The sequence below is a fragment of the Panulirus ornatus genome, chromosome 58 (assembly GCF_036320965.1).
Source record: "Panulirus ornatus isolate Po-2019 chromosome 58, ASM3632096v1, whole genome shotgun sequence".
Lineage (NCBI taxonomy): Eukaryota > Metazoa > Arthropoda > Malacostraca > Decapoda > Palinuridae > Panulirus > Panulirus ornatus.
The window spans coordinates 5,686,892-5,714,827 of NC_092281.1; the positions used below are offsets into that span (position 1 = coordinate 5,686,892).

Here is a 27,936-nt window from a genome sequence, read left to right on the forward strand (position 1 = left end):
GTTGAGAAAGATTTAAGGATGTGACAAACATAATAACAGGTCCAAAAGTGTTTCACATCGTAAGACACTCTCCCTAACACAAATGGAATGGGTTAGAAGATTTAGAAATCACTTAGATACCAAAAAGAAAGGATATTATCAATACTAAAAGGTCTTTCTCTGTACAATGATCATGGGCCCTGAAAATTCACCATATGTGTTGAAGATGCGTACAGATTCACACGACGAACTTGTTGAAATACTGTTCAAGATGTCGCTGGAGACAGCCACAGTGCCAAGAACGTGGAAAAGGCAAACGTCATACCTACCTATAAGAAGGAAGGCCACGAAGAGGAGGTGCACTACAGACAGACAAGTCTGGAAGATGAGTGTGGTGTGCAGGGTACTGGGAATGTTCATTAGAAAGTAAATGGATGACTCTGCAGATAAACTACCTAAGTGGTAGACTATATTGTTTCAGGTTAAGGGCATGAGAAACGAACCTCTCAGATTTCCATGAATGAACTCGGGGCTAGACAGAAGGGAAGGCTGAGTGGGGGTGTTTGTCTGTGGACTGCCACAAAACAGTTGGCATTGTGGTGCAGGGGAGGCTGATTGAGACGTCGGATCACAGGGCAGGAATAAGGAGGAGACTTCCTCTATGGATGGAAGATTATCTTGGCTGAAGGGAACAAAGGACAAAATGGGTTAAGGTCACCAGCTGAGTGATGTGGGGGTTCTGTTCAGGGTCAATCACTCATGTCCATTTATGTGAATGACTCACCTGAAGGTATGGATTCCTTCATGAATTTGTTTTCAAGTGACGGAAAGGTCACGGGGTTCAGTGAAAGGCTTGGAAGATTGCATCAACATACAAGGGACAATGGACATATTCCAAAGTTGGTTTGATACATAGTTGATGAAATTCAAACTCAGTAAATATCAGATAATGAGGATGGGTCACAAGGAAAAAAGGTCTCGATGGAAATATCCAGCAGAAAATAAGTTGCATAAATATGAGAGAGACTTGGGAATTAATATCCATCCCAAACCTGCCAAAAGTACCACCTTAAGAGAATTGTTAAGGAGACCAACTATCTGCTGGCAAATATTAGAAATGCATTCGTTCAGAAATAAGGATATACTCATCAAACATTCCACATCCTACATAGGCCAAACAAAATATGATTAGAACCACAGAATTCATGACCTAACTTTAGACAACGAATACTGAACATCTTTGTCTCGCGCATACAGCCTTACTTAAGCAATTAGTTAATTAGCCATGTTGATCAAGTTCTAGTCAGCATTCCTCGTAGTCCTGATGTTGCTGACTCTTAAACTGCAGCAGGTAATCAACCTACTGTCGGCTTTCCTATTAGTATAGTGTCACTTTTAAGATACGTAGATAAAACTTCTTAACACCAAGAGCCAAGAATATGCTACTCTGTTAGCAACACAATGATACACCTTGCCTTTCCCTAATACTACGAATGAATAATGATAATAAGAAGGAAATGATTATAAATAGATATACAGACTTAGTTGCTACCATACTTTAGAGCGATTCTACCCACATCTAGAAATGCACTAGATAAAGTACCATTTCTAAATATGACCGGTTACTTTGCCATCTGGTCGGTACCGGTTGGTTATATATGATTATTCTGAATAGTTTAGTTTATTTTCGCTTTATTTCTGGATTCGTCGTTCTTTTTCTGTGGATGAAATATTAACATATCTAGATTCAAACAAATATCAATTATGAGTGAAAATATCAATTTTGATTGCAATAAGTCAACCGGGAATACGAAGAAAGCTCAAACCAATAAACCTCAACTCCCAACCAGGGAGCATCGGCCCATATCTCAGCCCTAGCACATTATAACCTATCAGTAGAGCAAGGTAAAAGAAACCATGTTGAAAATAACCAGTTGGCAAAACAGTTTGACCTAACGGAACCTAACATTCGGCAAAATAATTACAAATAAAATCATTCTTATATGACATGATGGTTAATATCAGAAAATATGGTGACGAAGCCTCCTCCTCACAGACCCTGAGTTAAATGGATGTTTGTAGTCGTAAATTGTCACTCGATACCCATCGACGTTCCTCTTACCTTAAAACAGCGTTGAATTTGTCTCGTGAAGTTCTCCAGCCGAAGTACCTGGCGCGTTGTTGGCTTCTGTGTTATAACGCAGCGCAAGGAGGGGATTTATATATATTTGTGGGAAAGATGCCAGATGTCACTAGCACTCCTACAACTGCTTCTAGGAAACCATTGTTTACGTACGGCTCTGTGACGTCATCACAGTGAAATCGAGTCATCCTCAACGTCAGTGGAAAGAAAAAAAATCATGTTGGATGAACGTTGCACGTCAAATCCCAACTGGACACGAAACTTGTTTTGAAGTAGAAACTGTAAATATCCTTGTTGTCTCAGTCCAGCAGTGTTGTGGGTCGATGTTTTGCTGCTGTTTTTTGTGCGTGAATATATAGTATTACAGACATACACATTCACTCTTTTTTCCTTCACTTTATTTTCTTACTTTTTCCTCTCGTCTATCCTCTCCTGCCCTTTTCCTCCTATTCTCTGTTTTTCCCCATCGGAACCCTAATGTTGTAGATCTCGCTGCGGGTGGCTGCGGCCGCTGCGGCAGCACAACGGTTAGCCAGGGTCGAATGACAGGCAGATGTTGTAAGAGAGGGAAGCCACTTGGCTGTGTCTCCGGGTCAAGGTGAAAGTTTCCGTGGTTGGGCGCAACTGAATGTTCCTCTGTTACTAAGCGCTGTGATGAATGATGACCACATGTGATGCTAGTAACTAGCTTCTTGTATTGCGAAATGTAACTACGAGTGTAGCACGGCACTGACGGACGGAGGGGAACATCTGGTGTTTCAAGGAAATTAGTGATTGTAATTCAGCGGCATTAACTTTCTGGTTACTGCAAATCCAGATACCAAGGCTTCTAAGTTGAAGTGTAACATTTTTGGAGAGGAACGCAGAGTGGGGAGGTACTGTCTCTGCACTGCGGTCACGTATGCTACTTACAATTCAAGCTATTGTGAAAATTAGGGTTGTCGATGGAAGTGTTGCTTAGCAGTGTTACATAGGACATCTACACATTACATGGGACTGCAACCATGTGAGTTCCTTGGTATTGTAGCCTTGTGTTTTTCTTGACACTTTCCATGTCAATGACCTAAGCTTAAAGCTGTGGTCAGACGTGTTACTTGGCACTGTCGATACATGTGTTAGTTGACACTGTCTACCAGGGTTACTCGCATAACATTTTCATGTATTACTTGGTATTGTATTTACCAGTGTTACTTCGGTGTTTGCTTGAGACGATTAAACTTATTTGATATTATGGCTACATCTTTCTTAGAGCCCTTGATGTTCGTAACATCATGTAAATAAGATCATATAAGATCTTAATGAACTGGCTACTTAATGTTAACTGTTTTCAGACTGTAACTTCGATAACTTTATTAAACAACAATCGACTAGAGAACTCCATCTTTCGCAGCCTAAAGTATTTCCTTATGTCACCAAGATTGTTTGCATAGGTTTCCTATGAGGTTCCGGGAACTCGGCACACTGCCTCGCAATATTTGAATATAAGTTTAAAACATGTCGCGACGCTCGAATTCCCAGAAGACAGTGTTCAGTAAACATTAAAGACATTTGATATTTCATACAATTGAAGAGTTTGAATCTTGGTAAATTGGAAAAGAGAAATATGTGTCAGAAAGTAAATGCCTTACATATTGGAGCAATAGAGTGAGAGGCTAAAGGGAAGGGCAACAGGTCAGTCGGAGACGCACAACTCAAGAGGAGAATGGGTAAACAGACGGTTAGGTATTCCCGCTAGTCATGACGTCAAGGAAGTTCAGGGACGCTTGTTAGGCCGTCATGGCGGGAAACTCCGACCTTAACACCATTGCCACCATCCTCATACTCCATTGCTTGGTATGGCTTGGGAAACCCCAATGAAGAGTGCCGGAGGAGGTTGTAGTGTATGGGTAAGGGCCAGAGAATCCATGACAAGTATTGTGGAGAGTGTAATAAACAGGGTGGGAAACAGTGTATGCCAGCCTAACGTGTCATGCTAAGGATTGGATAACAGTCTGTGGTGGTAATCTGTCGCTGGTCCACCCCTAGCGGCAATGTGTCAACTGGAGCTACAGTTTCCTGTGCTGTACTGTACGAGAACTCCGTCCTCGAAGCTATATCCCCTAGAAGTTAAAACGTCCAACTAGTATAAGTAATAATATCTTGATCTAAGTTAGATAGGATTAGTACAGGCTGAAATTGGACTCCCAGTTTTGTACTTATATAATTATTTTGCTTTGTCGCTGTCTCCCGCGTTTGCGAGGTAGCGCAAGGAAACAGACGAAAGAAATGGCCCAACCCACCCCCATACACATGTATATACATACACGTCCACACACGCAAATATACATACCTATACATCTCAATGTACACATATATATACACACACAGACACATACATATATACCCATGCACACAATTCACACTGTCTGCCTTTATTCATTCCCATCGCCACCTCGCCACACATGGAATACCATCCCCCTCCCCCCTCATGTGTGCGAGGTAGCGCTAGGAAAAGACAACAAAGGCCCCATTCGTTCACACTCAGTCTCTAGCTGTCATGCAATAATGCCCGAAACCACAGCTCCCTTTCCACATCCAGGCCCCACACAACTTTCCATGGTTTACCCCAGACGCTTCAAATGCCCTGATTCAATCCACTGACAGCACGTCAACCCCGGTATACCACATCGATCCAGTTCACTCTATTCCTTGCCCGCCTTTCACCCTCCTGCATGTTCAGGCCCCGATCACTCAAAATCTTTTTCACTCCATCTTTCCACCTCCAATTTGGTCTCCTACTTCTCCTCGTTCCCTCCACCTCCGACACATATATCCTCTTGGTCAATCTTTCCTCACTCATTCTCTCCATGTGCCCAAACCATTTCAAAACACCCTCTTCTGCTCTCTCAACCACGCTCTTTTTATCTCCACACATCTCTCTTACCCTTACATTACTTATTCGATCAAACCACCTCACACCACACATTGTCCTCAAACATCTCATTTCCAGCACATCCACCCTCCTGCGCACAACTCTATCCATAGCCCACGCCTCGCAACCATACAACATTGTTGGAACCACTATTCCTTCAAACATACCCATTTTTGCTTTCCGAGATAATGTTCTCGACTTCCACACATTCTTCAAGGCTCCCAGGATTTTCGCCCCCTCCCCCACCCTATAATTCACTTCCGCTTCCATGGTTCCATCCGCTGCCCAGTTTTGTATATGAAGAGGTTCAATAGATAACGAGTTGATTTTCATTTGTAAAATTTTTACAGCAATTCAGAAAAAAATCAGGTGATTGTAATAATTACAAATTGCTAGCGATAGTAGTATATACCTGTCAGTCAGACTCGATCGTTTTGACCATCTCTGGCATTGCTATATACAAGGTCCCTTGAACTAGCTTGATATTGTTTATAGACGAGGTCCCTTGAGATGGGAATTTCACAGTACTTAAGTACAGGAGCGAGAAGCAATGTTGGGAGAATACTGTTTCAGTTGGGAAATCCCTTGTACAAGGGTGGGGGAATAAATGGACGAAATTGTACTTTCTGTGTGATTATAGAGGGTGAAAATCATTCTCTGATATATTTTTAGTCAGGTTGGCTGTAGATATAGATGTTTAAAACCAGTATCACTGGAAGTTAAAACTATGCTAAACATAACTGTACAAGGTAATCCATTTTCAATGTGGAAATGTTAAAAACCGTGGTAGTGTGAAAACGTCAGCCAGTGACAATGTCAAAACTTTCCATTTTGATGAATAGAAGCCAAAACTTATAGAGTTTGGCTAAAGGCTGTACAAGTTAAAACCGCTGAGTGCGTAGGCCAAAACTATATACACTTTATGTATTGAGTATAAACCATATTCATCGTAACTTATGATCAGATTCGTATTTCATGTGAATGGAAGCCTAATCACATTTAATGCGACAATGTTGGCATAAACCACATACAATCTGATTATAGGAACTAAAAGCCTATCCCATAAGTAAAGAAAGGCTATTTTATCAAATTTGATAGTGAAGATAATTAACCTTTGACCTCATAATGTGACTTCCCCAATGATAATCATTGCCTCATATTCCATCACCACTGTATTTTGAAACCCAGCTTCCCTATTGCCCCCTTATAAACCACAACCATTGCCCCATGTACCACAATCCCTTCATTGTCTGTTAAATACCATCATATCTATTGTTCCTTATAACTCATCACCTTCATTGCCATTTAGATATCATCACACCTGTTTTCCTTCATAAAACAGCACTGTTATTGCCTCTTACATCCAGTCACTACTGTTGGTATTATAGCCATGCCTTTTTATTGCCCTCTTTATATATCATCATACCTGTTGCCCCTCATTTCCCATCATTTCTATCTTCATCATCGTAATACAGTACCACAAACTGTATTCTCTGCTTGCTTCATGTTTATCAATTATTTTCTGTATTTCCCAACGGAATGCATGATTTATTTACATATCTTTTTTCTTTTTTCTGGTCTCGTTCAGTTAAGTATAAATCTTCTTTTAATAACAGATTTTTTAAGTCAAAAATCGTGTTATAATTTTTTTTTAGCGAGGTCAAAATATTTCATAACTGCATGATTTTGCATGGGTTTAAATAGGTAACATGTTGCATGATTGTCATGTCAGAATGAGTCACATGATGTAAGGTTATCATTTCATAGTCGGTTACTTGATTCATGATTTTCATGGGGCAATAGGTTAACATGGTGCATGACTTCTCACCAACATTATATGGTATATAATAAACTTACAATTTGGTTTGTTTGCTTTTATGGAAAGCGAAATTCCCTTCGTCGCTTTATGAAGAGTTTAAAGAGAAGTGGTTTATATCTACATGAAGAACTTGTAAAAAAGATTAACGAGTTCATTGTTTACAGCATCTTATATCTATTTTTCCACTTGCTATTCTTACAGTTGCTCACACTTTCAGTAGTGTCTTCCTGCAGGACGGAAGTTGGAGGTCTTTTTGCCAACAGAGGTCTCCTAAAGTCAACCAGATCTCTGGGATCCAATTCTAATTGTCCTGTAAAAGGTCGTCAGTGTCTGAAAATAAAGATCGACAGGCACGACGAAAGACAGAAAAGCTGGGAAATGACAGATGATAAAGATATATTGACGTCTGCAGTGTTGCTCGGAAGACCTTGCCAGCATCCCACATCACGAGGAGCTCTGGCTGCCTCGGTAGACCCGTAGAACAGCGCCCTCACAACCCTGCAAAGCTCTTCTGGCCGGAGGTCATATTTCGCATTCCAAATGGTGTATTAATGACCTCTCTCTCTCTCTCTCTCCATTTCCTACTCAAGCTCTCATTAGCAGCCGTAATACCTCATTCAGATGGTCTGTATGACAAGTCACTTTGATAGAAAGTCCTTCTAACTCAAACTCAGAATGACCTTCCCGACTTTTTTTTTTGGAGGGGGGGGGGGGGGGGATAAAGGCCTACCAACTGCCAGGGTCATTAAAGCAGATGAAAGGAATTGCCTTTACAGCAGAGCAGCAGACGAACGGAATAAGCGAAACAACGATTCTAGGAACACGAAATTTCAAGAGACAGTCATGGAAATGAAAAGTTAAAACGAAAAACGATTGTAAGTAGTGCTAATAAGCCGTGTCATTCGTGTGGCTTACGCAATACCTTCCTGCGTCCGAGGTAGTTGTTTGTTTTGTAAACAATACAACTGTTTATGTTTTATGGAGATCTGGGGTAGATGTAGGGAATGTGAGGCGAATACATAATGCAGAGTGAGTGCTGGGCTGGTCTGAAGTATGCTAGGTGGATGGATGGATGGATGCAGGTACTGTAGAGGTAGAGATGAATGGGTGGATGGAACAGACGGCTATAGAGAGAAAATTGGACATACGATGTGTATAAGGCAAACTTGATAAATATACAAACATATAATTAACAGTTGATTATATGATTTTATATTTCGTTAAAAACTGGAGGTGACTAGACTGTATTTCGATCATTTATATTCTGATTGTTTACTCTTCTTTACAAGGCTAGACGCCTTGATGGCTCTTGTCTAATGCGTGTTCCCTTGTCGTCCCTCTGATAATTAATTTCCTGCTTTGCGTTTAGCTGTATTTTCACACAAATATATCATCGTGAAAATGGTGTTTGACTCCTGGTGATATTAATGTGATTGATTTTTTATGATAATAATGACGTAACTAATTAATTTTAATAATAATGACGTATTTACTTCATGTATTAACAATAGGTACTTGTTTCTATCCCAGGAATTCACTGGCTAGAATGCGACCAATCTCGGTAGCTTACTGGCTGACCCAATATATATATATATATATATATATATATATATATATATATATATATATATATATATATATATATATATATATATATACATATATATATATATATATATATATATATATATATATATATATATATATATATATATATATATATTTTTTTTTTTTTTTGCCGCTGTCTCCCGCGTTTGCGAGGTAGCGCAAGGAAACAGACGAAAGAAATGGCCCAACCCACCCCCATACACATGTATATACATACGTCCACACACGCAAATATACATACCTACACAGCTTTCCATGGTTTACCCCAGACGCTTCACATGCCCCGATTCAATCCACTGACAGCACGTCAACCCCGGTATACCACATCGCTCCAATTCACTCTGTTCCTTGCCCTCCTTTCACCCTCCTGCATGTTCAGGCCCCGATCACACAAAATCTTTTTCACTCCATCTTTCCACCTCCAATTTGGTCTCCCTCTTCTCCTTGTTCCCTCCACCTCCGACACATATATCCTCTTGGTCAATCTTTCCTCACTCATTCTCTCCATGTGACCAAACCATTTCAAAACACCCTCTTCTGCTCTCTCAACCACGCTCTTTTTATTTCCACACATCTCTCTTACCCTTACGTTACTTACTCGATTAAACCACCTCACACCACACATTGTCCTCAAACATCTCATTTCCAGCACATCCATCCTCCTGCGCACAACTCTATCCATAGCCCACGCCTCGCAACCATACAACATTGTTGGAACCACTATTCCTTCAAACATACCCATTTTCGCTTTCCGAGATAATGTTCTCGACTTCCACACATTCTTCAAGGCTCCCAGAATTTTCGCCCCCTCCCCCACCCTATGATCCACTTCCGCTTCCATGGTTCCATCCGCTGCCAGATCCACTCCCAGATATCTAAAACACTTCACTTCCTCCAGTTTTTCTCCATTCAAACTCACCTCCCAATTGACTTGACCCTCAACCCTACTGTACCTAATAACCTTGCTCTTATTCACATTTACTCTTAACTTTCTTCTTTCACACACTTTACCAAACTCAGTCACCAGCTTCTGCAGTTTCTCACATGAATCAGCCACCAGCGCTGTATCATCAGCGAACAACAACTGACTCACTTCCCAAGCTCTCTCATCCTCAACAGACTTCATACTTGCCCCTCCTTCCAAAACTCTTGCATTCACCTCCCTAACAACCCCATCCATAAACAAATTAAACAACCATGGAGACATCACACACCCCTGCCGCAAACCTACATTCACTGAGAACCAATCACTTTCCTCTCTTCCTATTGTTTCCAATCGGGAAATCGCTTGTTAACTTTTTTGTTTATGCTTCCTGATTATTTAAACAAAGGTCTGTGTTCAGAATCCTTGATGACCAGTACAAGGTCAAGCTTTTCTGATCCAGCTATTCTTAAGCTATTCTAAGGCATTGTTTCATGTTTAAGAGCATTTACGAACATAGGTAATATTGAAAACTTTTTGCATGAATTAACATAAGATACATGAAACAAATGCCCAGCTGGTGGTGGATACACAGAAGAAAACCCATAATTTGCAACACATACTTAAAGAAGCTCCTGAAGATGAAAGGCAGCCACAACTTACTTTGTATGTAGAGCAAAACCTCTGCTACCCGGGGATGAATAGGTCGCTCCGAAGATAGGAAATTTTCGGTTTAGTTTTTATTTTTCTCAGGTTTGAATGAAATTTCTATAATAATGAAAATTAAATGAAATGAAAACATTTTTGCGCTCACCGGGCTGGGCTATAGCCTACTATCAAGCCAGAAATCGTATAAGATTTGTTAGACGTACATAATAATGAATATCTTATTGCTTTGCTTGATGTGGAGGCGGTTCGTGGCTAAAAGGCATGCTGATTCTACACAACACCAACGTTACTCTCGGTATCTATGTAGATTTACATGAATCATGGTAGTATGTGCCACCTGTACCTATGTCAGTGAAAAATATTGGTTAATACCGGTACTACCGTCATCTTGGGAATTTTACTTTAACTGTTGACGGAAAGGCATTGTAGCGATGCAGGGATTGCATCGCTACTCTCCTGATGGCTCTTTTGTGCTCTCCTTGTTTCATGGTCGACATAATTAATTTCGTTCATCGATAAATATGAGTGAGTTCTGTATAAGTCAGTGTGTGGTTTGTTCCATGCTTGTAACAGAATAAACTTCTTTATTTGCATATCAAAAATTTCTGAACCAACTCGTCACAAGTCCATACGTTATTCTGAAGTTCACAAGAATCAATATTTTTTTCCCTATGTCCTAAAAATTGGTGAAAATTCATCTTCAAGCTGTACTCTCATTAGAAATTATTTCGATTATATGTATGTGAAAAAGTCAATTGATTGCACCTCCAAATATGACAATGTATCAAGCAAACTATATGTATCATTAGAAGGAATTATGAAAAATGTGCCGTTCTATATCTCAATGTTATGAGTACTGTTTTATTTTGAAAATTATGCTTATATAAATGCGTATATTTATCATTTACAAGTTTCCTTAAGAATGGGGTCTTATTCGAATGCGTTAAAACTTTTTAGCACATGTACTTTACGAAAAGTAAAGAAAATCACTATCAATTTCCAAAAAAGAGTCATAGAATGATAGTTGGAAGTCAGCCTGACAAAAGTGAAGTTTTTCGTACATTCCATCACATGATATTTGAAGTTGAAGCAAGAAGCAAGGAAGTCGAGAACTCGAACAAGGAATGGCGATCAGCTGGGAGCTTCAAGCAATACAACGAATTTAAAGAGTGCCATCTGCAGGTACTTGAATGTAGATTATCTTGCAAGTCTACCGTTGCTGCTGCTGTGTTGTATCTTCTCAGTTCCTAAGTACTGTATGGTAAGTATTCAATAAAAGTTTTTAACTGCATAGAAAACCTGGTCACTTGGTATGTAAAAATATAGTGTTCCTGTTTTTAGGATAGAATTTTCTTTATCTTATTATGTACATTTATGTTGTTAGATGGTGAATGTGATGTAGGAGTGTTGTAACGACGATTGTAGGGAGGAAAGATATAATTCCAAATTATGGTGCACCTTCTGAGACAACGGGTAGAGATTCTGTTATTAGCTGGAAGTCTGCAGGTATGTGACTGTTAGCTTGTCATATGGGGGATTTTACTTTATGATGGTAATGTATGTATGATAATAAGCACACACTATTTTTGTGGAGTAGTCGCCAGAGGTGTGTCAAATACTGTGCTATTTTGCCAGTTAGTTTATTCATTTTTCTTGGGTAATTTTCACACATAAAGGACACACATGTTCTAGGCGGTAGATTTTAAAGAAATTGGCACCATTGAATTCCTTACACTTTGATATATATATGTATATATATATATATTATTTTTGTATTTATTAAACTTTGTCACTGTGTCCCAGGTTAGTGAGGTAGTGTAAGGAAACAGATGAAAGAATGACCCAACCCACCCACATACACATGAATATACATACATGTCCACACACGCACATATACATGTCTATAAATTTCAACGTATACATATATATATATACATACACAGACATACACACATGTACATAATTCATACTTGCTGCCTTTATTAATAAACATTCCTGTCACCACCCCACCACATATGAAATGACACCCCCCTACCCCTGCGTGCACGAGGTAGCACTAGGAAAAGACAACAAAGGCCACATTCGTTCACACTCAGTCTCTAGCTGTCATGTATAATGCACCAAAACCATAGCTCCCTTACCACATCCAGGCCCCACACAACTTTTCATAGTTTACCCCAAACACTTCACATGACCTGGTTCAATCCATTGACAACATGTCGACCCCGGTATACCACATCGTTCCAATTCACTGTATTCCTTGCATGCCTTTCACCCTCCTGCATGTTCAGGCCGTGATCACACAAAATCATTTTCATTCCATCCTTCCACCTCCAATTTGGTCTCTCACTTTTCCTCGTTCTCTCCACCTCCGACACACATATCCTCTTTGTCAATCTTTCCTCATGCATTCTCTCCATGTGAGCAAACAATTTCAATACACCCTCTTCTGTTCTCTCAATCACACTCTTTTTATCACCACACGTCTCTCTTACCCTTTCATTACTTACTCGATCATACCACCTCACACCACATATTGTCCTCAAACATCTCATTTCCAACACATCCACCCTCCTCTGCACAACCCTATCTATAGCCCATGCCTCGCAACCATAAACCATTGTTGGAACCACTATTCCTTCAAACATATCCATTTTTGCTTTCTGAGATAATGTTCTTGCCTTCCACACATTCTTCAACGCTCCCAGAACTTTCGCCCCTTCTCCCACTCTGTGACTCACTTCCGCTTCCATGATTCCATCTGCTACCAAATCCACTCCCAGATATCTAAAACACTTCACTTCCTCCAGTTTTTCTCCATTCAAACTTACCTCCCAATTGACTTGTCCCTCAACCTTACTGTAACTAATAACCTTGCTCTTATTCACATATATTCACATATATACCTATATTTTTTTTTTTTTTTTTTTGCCGCTGTCTCCCGCGTTTGCGAGGTAGCGCAAGGAAACAGACGAAAGAAATGGCCCAACCCACCCCCATACACATGTATATACATACGTCCACACACGCAAATATACATACCTACACAGCTTTCCATGGTTTACCCCAGACGCTTCACATGCCTTGATTCAATCCACTGACAGCACGTCAACCCCGGTATACCACATCGCTCCAATTCACTCTATTCCTTGCCCACCTTTCACCCTCCTGCATGTTCAGGCCCTGATCACACAAAATCTTTTTCACTCCATCTTTCCACCTCCAATTTGGTCTCCCTCTTCTCCTATATATATGTATATATTTTACCTGCAGCTCTTCCTCCAAGGTTGTCCCCACAAAGTGACCAGGGCTTTGAAGTAGAGAGAAGCTGTGTGGTAGAATCACCTTCTATCATTTGTATGGAGTGTATGGAATCCATTGGTACCACTTTTGTCAAAATCCTTCAACTGTAACTCTTATGAGAGTGCTGCCTAATTGTGTTTTGAAAGTAATTTTTTGGGCACTGTGCTTATGTATGATGCCCTTCATATACTACAAGAATTGTGGATGGCTGACAGCATACATCTACTTGGTTCTTTGTTCAAATGTTTTAAAGATTTTGAAAATTAATTTACAAACCAAATGTAGGTAAAAAAGTACCAGTTAAATGTATGTTGACACATCTGCTGGACCCATGATTTGTGAAGGGCAATGCTCATTTGTAAATTGATTTTGAAATCCATAAGGTGTCTTTTCTGTGTCTGGCACAAAGCAGCATACTCACACACCAAAAGGATGAAATATATAATATAAAACCTTCTGGTCCTCAGATAAATGCAATAGTTCAAAAACAGTGTAATCACAACCTTTGCATACTTGTTTCTTGGTGAAATGCTGCAGGATACATGATCAGTCTTGGAGATTTCACGAAGATTTTATGTGAATGAATGTACAGTCAGTAATCGTTAATATAATGTAGCCTCCTGTTTTCTCCCTTAGAAACACTCTTAATCCTACTGGATGTTCCATCCTTTAAAAACAACTTATTATTCCATTTATGTTACAGAAATTAGCATGAACTAAAGATGTTGTATTCTACTTGAAAGTTGCCAAAATATATTTTGTTTTCTCAGCTGCACATATTTTTTTTTGGAAAACTCCAATTAAGTCATCTTTACCTTTGTTTACTCTTGCTTGACACCGTCCATTGGACACTATAACAAAGGTGTTGTCTCGGAAACAAGAGAAGGTCATGAATACTAGACCACACACTTCACCTTTAGCTCCCTAGAATGGTTATTTTTCTTATCATACACTGTACTGACATTTAATTCCACATTTTCCCCTCCCCTACATAACCCTCCTTGCTCAGCTCATTTATGTACAGAACTATGTTTCCATAATGGTAGTATGAGAAGAGCAGAACAAGGATACGAAAGCTAAAGCATATGCTTCAGTAAACTTTGAAATTACTTTTCCGTAATGTCCACATTGTTGCTAGATTTAGAACTTTATCAGTTGATACGTCTTCTGAAACTAACTTTGAGTATTGAGTGAATTTTTTCTGCACCGCTGATGCAGTGTTTAGAGAATATAGTAATTTTTGTGGAACATGATTTAGAGCATTATATTTTATTGTACAGTATAAGATAGTTTTGTGGGTTATGTATACTGGGAAATTTAGGGTTAATTATCATGATATAAAGGTAGATAAAACATTTTTAGTAAATGGAGACATCCTACAAAAACCTCATCTAATATTTCTTAGTAGCTGAAATGTATAATACAAATGTATCACCATGAAAATGATTTGCTTGAGATGATATGGAATGGCTGTTTGTATGGTGGGGCAGTGGCATTACTGGCATCTGGACTGTTCATCTGTTTAACTACACATTTTCAATGATATTCATAACCCTTTCCTCTAATGCCTTATGTGATGGTATAAAAAATACTATGATTCCAAATTATGTTTAGCAACTCTTATTGTATTTTCCAAACAATACCTTGGTATTGCAGAAATAGATTAGTACTGGCATTCAGAGCTAGTTTAGATGTAAGAGTAATCTGATGAATTACCCTGGATTTATTGCCTTTTCTCAAAGACGATTAGTTTTTGTGGTCAAGTAGTACTTTAGTCATATGGCACAGATCTCTTTAGATACTGAGTGAATCTGTTCTGAAATGATGGTGCAGCATTTGAAGAATGGCCTGAGTGTGGCATTGTGTGATTTGGATCTACTTATATTTTTGTATGATATTAGATATGTAGTATAGGTGAGAGTATCATGGAAAATATGAGGCAAGCTAAGTGTGTAGGTGGGTGCAATACATGTAAAAAATCAACAGAACCCATGAACGCCTCATGCGATATCCACACCTATCAGTTGACGGTTCCCTTATTTACCCGTAGAATGAAAAATAAGTGATGCTTACAGTTGATATTTGCAAGCTGTTTTCAAGCATTGTAATTTTCCTATGGACACAGTGTACCACAGTAGCTTGCAAATTGTGACCATGATATTAATATATCCTCATATTATATCAAAATTAAGATAAATTTTGCCTTTAAGGACAGTTTAGGTGCAATTTTCATAGGTTCTCTTGATTTTTGATAATTGTTTCACCTGTGTTTTTGTTAACCCCCATGTTTTCCTAGGTATCCATAACCTTACTAACTTTCATGTTTACTCTCTGGAATTCTTATTCTGTTTTTGAAACACTACTATGCATGTATGAAAAATTCATGCAAATACAGTATTCTAATGAGAGAAAAGATGTTTTTATTGCATTGAGTCCACTTGGGTCATGGGAGTTCTCATAACCATTGCCTTCTTAACTTAATATTAAGCAAAATGTTAGATTATATTTGTCACTTAAATTAACATAATACCCAACCCCCAACCTTACCCTACCTCACATAACTGATGGGAGGTGCAAGGGAAAATAAGCAGAAATAAAATTTTAGTGGTTTCGGTGCATTATTACAGGACAGCTAGAGACTGAGTGTGAACGAATGGGGCCTTTGGTGTCTTTTCCTAGTGCTACCTCGCTCACATGAGGGGGAAGGGGGTTGTTATTCCATGTGTGGCGGGATGGCGATGGGAAAAAATAAAGGCAGACAGTATGAATTATGTACATGTGTATATATGTATATGTCTGTGTGTGTATATATATGTGTACATTGAGATGTATAGGTATGTATATTTGCGTGTGTGGACGTGTATGTATATACATGTGTATGTGGGTGGGTTGGGCCATTCTTTCGTCTGTTTCCTTGTGCTACCTCGCTAACGCGGGAGACAGCGACAAAGCAAAATAAATAAATAAATAAATAAAAAATTTTAGTAATTGGAGACTTGCTGTGGCATCGAGATATAGCAGTAGATAAACTTTACAAATATTTGTGAATCTATAGGCTTACTTAGTACTAGAAAGGTTTCTGCAGTCATTGAGATTCCTACAAAAGTTAGGACAAGGTGATGGAATCTCAAAGAATGGAGCATAAGGAGAAGAAGTATCAGAGTAAGATTATGTAATGGGTAATTAGGTAACATACTGAAATGACTAAATGTAATCCCAAGTAAGGATGAAGGACAATGAAGTATTTATTGATTCAAAGGGTTGTACTAATAAACATGAAGGGGTGTTTAGCACTGTGAGAAGTTAGATGTGTCTGGAACACAGGATGTGCCATTCTGTGAGACAGTGGTATATGAACCACGAGTGTAAGGAAATATCTATTTATAGTGTTAAAGAAAGTTTTGACAAAACATTGTGGTCTTAGTAGCCTTGACTCATCAGAAATATTCTCAAAAAAGGATTTCTTTGATCAGACTGATTTCATTCTTTAGAATATTAGAAATATTCTGCATTGCAGGTGCAACAAGTGATTTTTCTTTATCTTGTAGAGAAGATGACTTGCAAGAAAAGGAGATATGAAATGGATGATATAGAGTGGAGTTGTACACAGGGCACAGGCTGTAAGGATCCTCTTCAGTCAGCTGTAAATGCTTTTGGCATTTCTCATGTCTGTGTTCAGGAAAAGAATCAAGAAGAAGTTTGTGATGATCCCAGTAATGATCCACTGTGTCACCAAAAGGTGAGTAGATGTTCCCTAGAATTTTTACATAACCAGTTAGATTAATTGATAAGATCTTATTTATGCTGTAGGGTTGTAGGTACATAAGGTATTGAGATTCATATTATATATTGGGAACCTTCGAAACGAGACAAAACACATAATACCTCCCGACTAGATTATTGTTGTGTGCTAACATCATCCAGTTAGGCAGATAGAGTTATTTTTAGAAAGTGGCATAGATCATTCATAGCTTGTGGTAACCATGCCAAAAATAAGTGATACTGATAATGACTGAAAGAATTAGATACTTTTTTCTGCAGCACAGATAGGATAAATGTATCACAACTTGCATATGAAGGTAGTAATAGTAAAGGATGCTGTTGTGATTTGCAGTTCTCCCCCCACCTTTCTTTGTATTTTGATAGTAAGTTCCAGAGAAGATAGAGATTGTATAGCTGCGTCTCAGACTAATGGTTCATGTTTCCTGCTCTGAATGTTCAAGTACTTTAGTAGTATTTTTGGGATCTGCTGTTTTTTGTTTGAATGGTCCACCAAGTCTTTTCATATTGTGGTCTCCTGTTTTAGGGGTTAGCTTTAAGCCACTTAATTCTCTTAAACTTTTCATGCTGTGCAGGGCAGTGTGGTGATGATAAAATCTGTATTATAAACTTTTTACCTAATTTTGAATTTTTTTAGTCACTAGAAATTATATATCCAAAAATATATGTCATTTTTGTTTGTGAGATATAGCTCTACCTGGATACATTTTTTGATATCACAAACTTGTTTGAGGTTTCTCATATTTATATTAGAATATTCGCCCTTGTTTTCTCCAGTGCAAATAAGTAACATCACTGTTTCAAATGACTGCAAAAAACTGCTTAACTTCTTATGTGAAGGTATTTTGCGAAGTCTAACTAGATAGAATGTGTACAAAAGGATTTCGTACTCTTAAAGAAAATTTGGCTTTGAAAAATATGTATTGTTATACACCTTTGATACTGCCCTGTTACATTATGTGTCTGAACCTTGATTCATCATTTCTAAGAACCCACACCTTGGCTATATTCACTGAATGTAATATTTTGCTGACAAGTCATTTTTTTATTATTCGTTGTCATAAAATGGAAATTATTTGCTGCATTGCATTTTCAAAATCCTTTTCTATTGCTACTCGTGTTGCATGTATGACACTGTCATTTAGCCATGCCTGTTCGACCTTTCTCCCAGTAATATTTCGTAATCCATCCAAGATTGCTATGTAATGCTTGAATCAATAAGCGGTTACGGCTTTAGATCCTTCATGAGAAGAAGGGACTTTCACTAATGAGAGGAAGGAAAAAAGAAATGATGTAGAGATCATACACTTTAAACCAGGCCCCACTTGGTTGGGTGAATCCTACAGAAAGTATCTTATGCAAGCTAGTTATGGTAAGCAGGTTAAGTAGTGTGACAAGTTATTACTTTTCTTGAGCATGAATTGTCAGCTAAATGATCTGTGAAATTGATGTAATTTTAAGCCATAAAAATAGAAACTAGTGAAATCTTCTGGATATCACACAGAATGGAAATGAGAACATACCATTTTGTTTGTTAGTTACACATATCTTTAAAAGTTGCATTGTAGTGAGCTCATGCAATTAACTGTGTGCTGCATCATATGTTGCTTTTGTATGTGCACACAGAGTGGTGAATTTTCCGAGGCAAAGAAACCAGTTAACAGGAAAAAAGTTTCAGCTGCAGCTCGGATGAAACTGATATCTCTAAAGTGTGAGTGGAATAGGTGTGAAGCTGTTTATAAGAAGATAGAAAAATTTATTTCCCATGTAGCTGATCACCTTGCTGCTGAAACAGGTATGTTGATAGCAAAGTGACCTACAAAACTTGTATATTATGCTTTTGCATTTCTTTCATTATTCTTACTCCACATATCTAGTCTATTTCTTGAAAGTTCATGCTATATATACAGTTTTTCATAATTGATCACCATATCCCTTGTTAGTGAGGTAGTGCCAGGAACAGACAAAGAGACGTCACATCTGCATACGTCCTTTTTCTAGCTGTCAAGTGTAATGCATCAAAACCATAGTGCCCTTATCCACAACCTGGCCCCGTAGAACTTTCTATGGCTTACCCTGGAAAGGGGAGGAAGAATACTGTCCACAAATTACTTGCATATCATAGAAAGCAAAAATGGGTATGTTTGAAGGAATAGTGGTTCCAACAATGTTGTATGGTTGCGAGGCGGGGGCTATGGATAGAGTTGTGCGCAGGAGGGTGGATGTGCTGGAAATGAGATGTTTGAGGACAAAATGTGGTGTGAGGTGGTTTGATCTTGTAAGTAATAATAGGGTAAGAGAGATGTGTGGTAATAAAAAGAGTGTGGTTGAGAGAGCAGAAGAGGGTGTTTTGAAATGGCTTGGTCACATGGAGAGAATGAGTGAGGAAAGATTGACAAAGAGGATATATGTGTCAGAGGTGGAGGGAACGAGGAGAAATGGGAAACCAAATTGGAGGTGGAAAGATGGAGTGAAAAAGATTTTGAGTGATCGGGGCCTGAACATGCAGGAGGGTGAAAGGCGTGCAAGGAATAGAGTAAATTGGAATGATGTGGTATACTGGGGTCGACTTGCTGTCAGTGGATTGAACCAGGGCATGTGAAGCGTCTGGGGTAAACCATGGAAAGTTCTGTGGGGCCTGGATGTGGAAAGGGAGCTGTGGTTTCGATGCATTATTACATGACAGCTAGAGACTGAGTGTGAACGAAAGTGGCCCTTGTTGTCTTTTCCTAGCGCTACCTCGCGCACATGAGGGGGGAAGGGATTGTTATTTCATGTGTGGTGGGGTGGCAATGGGAATGAATAAAGGCAGACGGTATGAATTATGTACATGTGTATATATGTATATGTCTGTGTGTGTATATATATGTATACGTTGAGATGTATAGGTATGTATATTTGCATGTGTGGATGTGTATGTATATGCATGTGTATGTGGATGGGTTTGGCCATTCTTTCGTATGTTTCCTTGCGCTACCTTTCTAACGTGGGAGACAGCGACAAGGCGAAATAGATATGATAAAATAAATACCTATATGCACACACTTATACATATACATATATATACAGTACATACATGTTTATACATAAACATGAATATTAGCATGTTAGTATGTTTATTGAGGTATGATAAACATTTCTTTCTTTTCTTACTCCCTCACCCATACGTTGACTGTTGGCATTTTGTCCACAGATTAAAGTCTCTCTTTGTATCAAATAACACATGACAACACTTAATTCACACAGCTCATTCCTTTCAACTGTAGATTTTAATGTGGTGAGTACTTTCTGCTAGCCCTGCCATTTGGCAAAATAGTAGGAGCAATAGATTGAAGTAGTAGGTAGGAATGTTAAACAGGAGCTTTAGGTACAAACACTAGGTAGAATTTGTTGGTAAGAACATTAGCTGGGAACATTAGGTAGAAGTAGTAGCTTGTAACATTAGGCAGGAATATTAGGTAGACATATTAGGTAGAAGTAATTGGTAGGAACATTAGGTAGAAGCTTCTGAAAACACTGCATAAGAGTTGTAATCTGTCAGTGGCCTGTTGAGGATGAGGCCCTAAAGGCTAAGAAGCGGTACTGAAGTTCAACAGTTATGGAGACTTTTCTGTGGCCGCCCCCTTGAGGGAGTTCCCTAGGGGAATGGGTATCAGAGATATAGATAGATAGATAGAACAGACATTCTGTAGCCTAAGTTCTATGCTTGTCTGTTAATGTGACCCTTGTGATGTCACTCATTTCAGTCTGGGGACACTAATATGCTGAATAGCAACAAGACACTTTTTTGTTTTGGATCTGGTCCAGGTCCTCCATAACCTCCATAATGACAGCAATACATTAAGGAATGATTGGCGATGTACTGTGATTAAACATATTGGTCATGCTTGATGAATCAGTGTACTAGGCATGGGTTGAGAATGTGTGAATGATATCAAGAAATATACTTGATACATAATGGTTAATGAATTGGTTCCTTAATGTATTGGATTCTAGCACTTTACAAATTCCACATTATTCATTAAAAAATCAGATATTTTAATGTGAAATGCAGTAGTGTTGTATGTATCTGAGTATTGGGACTTGAATGCTGAAGAAAGGAAGAAGATAGATCTGTTGTAAATTAAATGCACAGTATGATAGGAAAAGCCAAACAGAGTATGCTGAAATTGGGTTGATCATTTTCAGAGGATGAACGAAAAAAGACCTACTAATGGAATCTGTATGTCACAAATGGAGGGAGCAAGGAGGAGTGGGAGAACAAGGAGAGATTGTAAGGTTGGTTTGAAAGAGGCCGTGGTGTATTGGGGTGTGAATATTCAGCAGGAGAGTAAGAGATGTGCATGAGATAGAATAAGTTAGATTAATATAGTATGGTGGTTGGTGTTCTATCAGTGGGCTGAACCAGGGAATATGAAGGAGTCAAGGTAAATCATGGAGTAGTTAGTGGGGGTTGACTGTGGATATTAGGACTTGGTTTTGGTATATTATATATTATAGCTGTAAGATGGATGTGTGCAAATGAGGCTGTTATTCACAAAATATATAATCCTGATGGGAAAGGCAATTAGGGACAGAAAAAAAGAAATGTTTGATGATTATGATACTTAGTGTTCGTTAACATATACCTGGTTTGTACTCTGGAGAATTTAATTTCCTTGTACAGGGCAATGATGAATTTATCAATGAAGTGTTAAACATTACAGGATTAATTGATAAAAAGTAGTAAACTGGTGATGCACTTTCAGGACCTCCATCAGGTGATGGCTATCTCTGTTACTGGAGAGAATGTTGGTTTGCATGTGGCACGAAGGAGGAGTTAGACCGTCATGTTTACTTCCATGCTTTCCATGCAAAGACAAAGAGTATTGGTGCAATTCTAATGGAAGAGAGACAGGAGCAGGTAAGGAAAGATACTTTTTGATGTACAGTATATATACTTTATTTTACCTTCCCACCTTAGGATCCCTTTCTTTGTAGCTCTCACAGTTCTCAGGAAAGTGGGCAGGATCACAGGTCAGGTAGTATAGTTATGTGTGCATGTTCTTGTGGTATGAGCACAAGAGAGTAAGTAATCAGTGTCCTTAATGGGGAAGTTGCATCATGGGCATGAGGGGTCTTGGGGTATACTGAGTAGGTGTTTGAATTGGGTAGTGTCCAGAATGCAGATGAGAAAGTATAAGTTTTACATACCTGTGGAGTGCAGTTTCATATGGGTGCATATCTGGTGAAGAGATGTTTGAGACTTAAATGGGAGTGAAGTTATTTAGTGTGTTTTAGGACATTCGGACATTATTTTCTGTTAGTCATTTTTTTTTTTGGGGGGGGAGGGAGATCTATAAATGAAATGGCAGGGGCAAAACATTCTCAGTCATTACCATCACATATGAAAGGTATTTAGGATAAGAGAAAGAATGAAGATTTAAGTCAGAGCTCCTCATGTTTTTCTGCTCCTGGCTCTTAAAGATAGAAAGGTTAGAGGTTGAGGGGAAAATGATGCAAAGAAAAGAGATCCATGGCTTCACTGTTCAAAGGAAGAAGGAGTTATCACGATGATCAGTGCATTTGTGTTAGGTTTCCTTAAACAGACTATGAGAAACATAAGCCAGGTGCAATGTGGGTCCAAATATTGGTGCCAGGAACACATGCAGACAGCTTATAAGAGCAGTGGTCAAATTGACACATGTATCATGGGGAGAGGGGAGCAATATAAAGGTACACTGAAAGGGATGGTTGGAGAGAGGTGATACTTGAAGAATTATTAAGATTGAAGGCATTTGATTCTGCTCTGGCCAATAAGGAGATGGACATAGAACCACCCCAGATATCTGTAGGCAGTACTCTATAATGGGGCAAATAGAGTTACTGTAGCTGTGAAATAGCTATTCACAAGAAAGATAAGTACAGCACCTGTGCAATGCCCTTGGCTTTTGGGAAGCAGACTTTGTAGTGGAGGATATATTATGCCCAACATGTGTATGTTATTGAAAGGATGAATCATGTTTTAAAATTTAACCAAGGGAAATGAGGGACAGTTTGAAAGAGATATTGGTAGAATTTGCATTTTGTTGTATGTCACAGTCTGAATAACATTTCTGAAGCTGTTGATACCTAATCTTAAGTTAAGTAGCCTTATATCAACAATCTCTATAGAAGAGGATAAAAACATGAGTTGGGAAGTTGTTACCCTTTGTGATATTCAGATTTTAGGCTTATCCTGGCTGTTTAGAATTAGATTGAAAATTATGACAGCATCATTTATTGATATTGATATTGGTATTAATCTGATTTTGTCTTTTTAGTGTATACTGGATTCCAGTGGTCGTAACATGATCCCAGAGATCCCAGAAGCCTTCCAGTGCATGTGGGATAGCTGTGTTCTTAGATTTGCTTCTGCTCAAGATTTCTACTGGCATGTTCAAGGCCATGCTAAGTGTACTGACGCTCCTGAAAGCAAAGGGACTTATGATTGTGCTTGGGAAGGTAGGTCTAATAAATCAATGATTATTGGTGTATGATACAGGTAATTATTAAAAAAATGCTTTCTGTTAATGTGAGATGATATGGGGATGGAAATTTCTGAGAGCATGCAAACAAGAAGTGTGATGATACAGCTGTAGAAGGATCATCTCTACATGGCACTGTCGCTAAAGTGATGTTCAGTTAACAAAACATAGCATACAGCCACTTTTCCATGACAGTCAAATGTCATGTAGGGATGATTTCTCCCTCACTGTATGAACCCAATTTATGTTTATGTATTTTCCTTTCTTTGACCCTGATTATGTCATACATAAACATAAGCTGATAAAACCAACGATGTTCATTCAATCCCTTGTGATTCCTTTCGGACTGGCATATAAGTTTACTCTTTTTTCTTTTTCTTTTAAACTATTCGCCATTTCCCTCGTTAGCGAGGTAGCGTTAGGAACAGAGGACTGGGCCTATTTTGGAATATCCTTACTAAGTTTACTCATGTTTACATATATTCACGCAGATTTACATGTATTTGGAAATGTATTTAGACATGAATTAAGATATTTTACATATATGATTTTTTGTCATACATATTCCATATTTCCCACATTAGCAAGGTAGCATTAAGAACAAAGGACTGAGCCTTGGAGGGAAAATTTCTCCCTGGGCTCCCTTCTGTGTTTCTTCTTTTGGAAAATTAAAATCTGGAGGGGAGGATTTCCAGGGAAGGTTAGTGACATCTGTTTAATGAGCCAGAACTTCAGTGGATGTCAAGTTGCACTCTGACTCAGGTAGCTTTCTTTTCTTTCTGCCTCATTAACATGTGGTCTACTGGCATTCTGTCCACAAACAGTCTCTCCTTGTCATACGTAACACCTGACACCACAACTCACACAGCTCATTTTTTATAGCTCGTTTTTCCTGCGGTAAGCACTATGTGCTAGCCCTGCCTTTTGGCAAAATGGTAGGAGCAAAAGAATAAGTAGTGGATGGGAACATTAGGCTGGAACATTAGGTAGAAATGTTAAGTAAAAGTACTAGGTAGGAACATTAGGCAGGAGCATTAGATAAAAGTAGTAGTTTGAAACAGTAGGCATGATCATTAGGTGGAAATAGTTGGTGGGAACATTAGGTAGGAGCCACTGGAAACACTGGACTAGAGTTGCCCTCTGTCATCGGCCTGTTAAGGATGAGGCATTAAAAGCTAAGAAGTGGCACTGGCATTCACTAATTATGGAGACTTGCTGTGTCCACCCCCTTAATGGCATTCCTTGAGGGAGCTGGGATCAGAGAGATAGATATGTAGATAAATAGTTGAATAGATAGATAGATAGATGGATAGATAGTTATATGAATGAATCATGCTAGGAAAAACAATTATTGTAAACTGGCCATCCACCTTTTAAAACCCTACCACACCAGTTTAAAGAAGTATACTACATCACAAGGGTTTTTCTTCACTTTTGTATATTTTACATACTTTTCTGTAAGGAAGAAATACCCTGAGTTTAAAGAATTTTTAAGCACTGGGGAGTCGCATAAGATGAATTGCACAGTTTAAGGGATAAGTGGAAAGTTAAAGGAACACACTGGCATGACATGGCAATTCAACTGTGTTTTTTTCGTAGTGTTGAGTTTGCTCATAGATAGCATGATATTAAAAAGAGTGGAAGTTGTTTCAAGATTTCTGGGGTGTTAATGAATCATGCAGTAAAATGAAGCATATTGTGTAAGGTGTATGGAAAATCTGAAAGTTGCAGACAAGGGAAAAAAATTCATTATGGTAAGGAAGAATTCTTCCCATGTATTCCCTGCATGTTGTTAAAGGCACCTAAAAGAGATGGGAGCAGGGGGCTGGAAATCATCTCCTGTTTTACTTTCCCAAAAGAAGGAACAGAGAAAAGAGCCAAGTAAGGATTTTTCCCTCTAAGGCTCAGTCTTTCATTTATGACACTACCTTGCTGTTGTGGGAAGTGGCAAATATGTATAGAAAAAAATCTTAATTTTACTGTGATAAAGTTCAAGGCTAGCATGCTTCCTCTAGATTGTAAGCTTTTTAGAACTCTGCCAGGGTGGCATGGCATTATTTTCAAAAGATAAGCCTTTACCTGAACACAATGAAACAATGATGTATGGAGAAAATTTAATGTTAGTATGATTAGCTGTAATCTGGGCCATCTATCTATAGATAGATAGATCTAGTGCATCTTTTTTAAGGAATTCATAATTTCTATACATTTTCATTTGTGATTTACTATTAGGAGATTTAGTACACTATATTTCTTTTACAGGTTGTACAGCAGCTTTCAAACGTAATGTTCGCTTGAGAGATCATGTTCGCAGTCACACACAAGAAAAGATTGTTGGCTGTCCGAACTGTGGTGGAATATACTCTTCCAATACTAAGTTTTATGATCACTGTACTCGCCAAATACCCCTTGACTGTAAGTTGGCCTGTATATTATATGAGCTGAAGTAACTGGTACCAATTAGATTTGAGAAATTAGGCAAAGAGGCAAAACGGTTTTGCAATTAAGATTGAGGGATGCTTAAATCGAGATAGTGAGAGTGTGGAATATGAAGAAATTAATAATTTTAAGCAGTAAAGATAGAACATTGCCAAACATTGTTAGAGTTAAGAGAAAGCTTTTTTATTGAATTTGAAAAGTCAGTGCAGTATGGTCAGGATATAACACAAAATAGGTAAAGTTTGTGCAATATCAAACTGCTCTATGTCATGACATCTGTTTCCATGTAAAAAAATGGGTCAGGGACTGTGTGTCTAGAAAAGCAAGGAAATTTGTTAGAAATTTTCATTAACTAATAGGTACAATGTAACAAAAGAGTGCTCAAAATGTTATTCAAGTAATTTACAATACAAACAAAATTTGTCATCCACATTTTTTGGGGGATCTGGGATAGGCTAGGTAAGTGTTTTCCTATAGTGTGTCTGAATATGTAGATAATTAGTTTATGTATTAGATAAGACCATACTACACTGAAGAGAACTGTATAAGAAATGTGTAAAGAGAACAATTTACTGCATTGTTCACCAAGGAAGATATACATTTTGAACTGCCAGACATATGCTACTCATCTTTCTAAACTGTATTTGTTCTAAACTGTAGACTGCTGTACTGCACATATTTATGTCACAGAATTTACCTTCTACTGTTCTTAGTGCAGATCATTTTTCCCTCATGGTAGGTTTGCTTGTAGCAGGAATACTTGCTGGATGCATGAGCATGGTGGTGACTGGTTCAAGTTGGCGGAAGTGTAAAAATCTATGAGTAGCATACGATGTGTCCTCACTCTTGAATGCTAATAGAGAACTGATGTGGTGGATTGAATGGCATGCACAGCATCAGCATACATTGGCATGTGGCATTTGGGCTTTCACTTTATTGTGATGTCTTGTGTTACAGTATTGGGAGTAATTTAGGTGCATGTGCTATATCGTTTTACATCAAACCATGCAATATCCTGACTCTGCTGTATTAGGAAAAGATAGAAGTTTGGAGGTATTTTGTAAAAATTTCATGTAGAAATAATGTAAACTACACTCTTGTGGATGAAAGGATGTTGTTTAGAAAGCATATCAGCTTAGTGTTATTTGATAGGTGTACTTTAGTTTAAGATATTCCTTGCCCTCCTTTCACCCTCCTGCATGTTCAGGCCCCGATCACATAAAATCTTTTTCACTCCATCTTTCCACCTCCAATTTGGTCTCCCTCTTCTCCTCATTCCCTCCACCTCCGACACATATATCCTCTTGGTCAATCTTTCCTCACTCATTCTCTCCTTGTGCCCAAACCATTTCAAAACACCCTCTTCTGCTCTCTCAACCACGCTCTTTTTATTTCCATACATCTCTCTTACCCTTACGTTACTTACTCGATCAAACCACCTCACACCACACATTGTCCTCAAACATCTCATTTCCAGCACATCCATCCTCCTGCGCACAACTCTATCCATAGCCCACGCCTCGCAACCATACAACATTGTTGGAACCACTATTCCTTCAAACATACCCTTTGTTTTGCTTTCGAGATAATGTTCTCGACTTCCCAACATTCTTCCAGGCTCCCAGGATTTTCGCCCCTCCCCACCCTATGATCCACTTCCGCTTCCATGGTTCCATCCGCTGCCAGATCCTCCAGTATCTAAAAACTTTACTTCTCCAGTTTTTCTCCATTCAAACTTACCTCCCAATTGACTTGACCCTATCACTTACTATAACCTTTTTTCCTCAAAATCATAATCTCTATCTATTCTTATTTCATATCAATATATCCGAGATACATTGTATTCTACGACTTCCA

The 27,936-nt window shown here is 38.6% G+C and overlaps 2 protein-coding genes across 2 annotated transcripts in view; one reads left to right on the forward strand and one right to left on the reverse strand.

Annotated features, from left to right (window-relative positions):
- The window catches only part of LOC139766870 (U-scoloptoxin(19)-Tl1a), a 6,225-nt gene extending 3,987 nt beyond the window's left edge, over positions 1-2,238 (reverse strand). The window contains exon 1 of the mRNA XM_071695882.1: positions 2,102-2,238. The gene's annotated coding sequence lies outside the window, so the exon portion shown is untranslated. The remainder of the gene's footprint in view (positions 1-2,101) is intronic.
- Positions 2,239-10,934: 8,696 nt separating this feature from the next.
- LOC139766615 (histone H4 transcription factor-like) overlaps positions 10,935-27,936 on the forward strand; it is a 40,375-nt gene continuing 23,373 nt past the window's right edge. Inside the window, exons 1-7 of the mRNA XM_071695477.1 lie at positions 10,935-11,312; positions 16,903-17,093; positions 18,761-18,929; positions 21,883-22,037; positions 23,437-23,617; positions 25,903-26,055; positions 27,037-27,044. Of these exons, the coding sequence (XP_071551578.1) occupies positions 16,908-17,093; positions 18,761-18,929; positions 21,883-22,037; positions 23,437-23,617; positions 25,903-26,055; positions 27,037-27,044 (852 nt within the window). The 5' untranslated portion in view covers positions 10,935-11,312; positions 16,903-16,907. The remainder of the gene's footprint in view (positions 11,313-16,902; positions 17,094-18,760; positions 18,930-21,882; positions 22,038-23,436; positions 23,618-25,902; positions 26,056-27,036; positions 27,045-27,936) is intronic.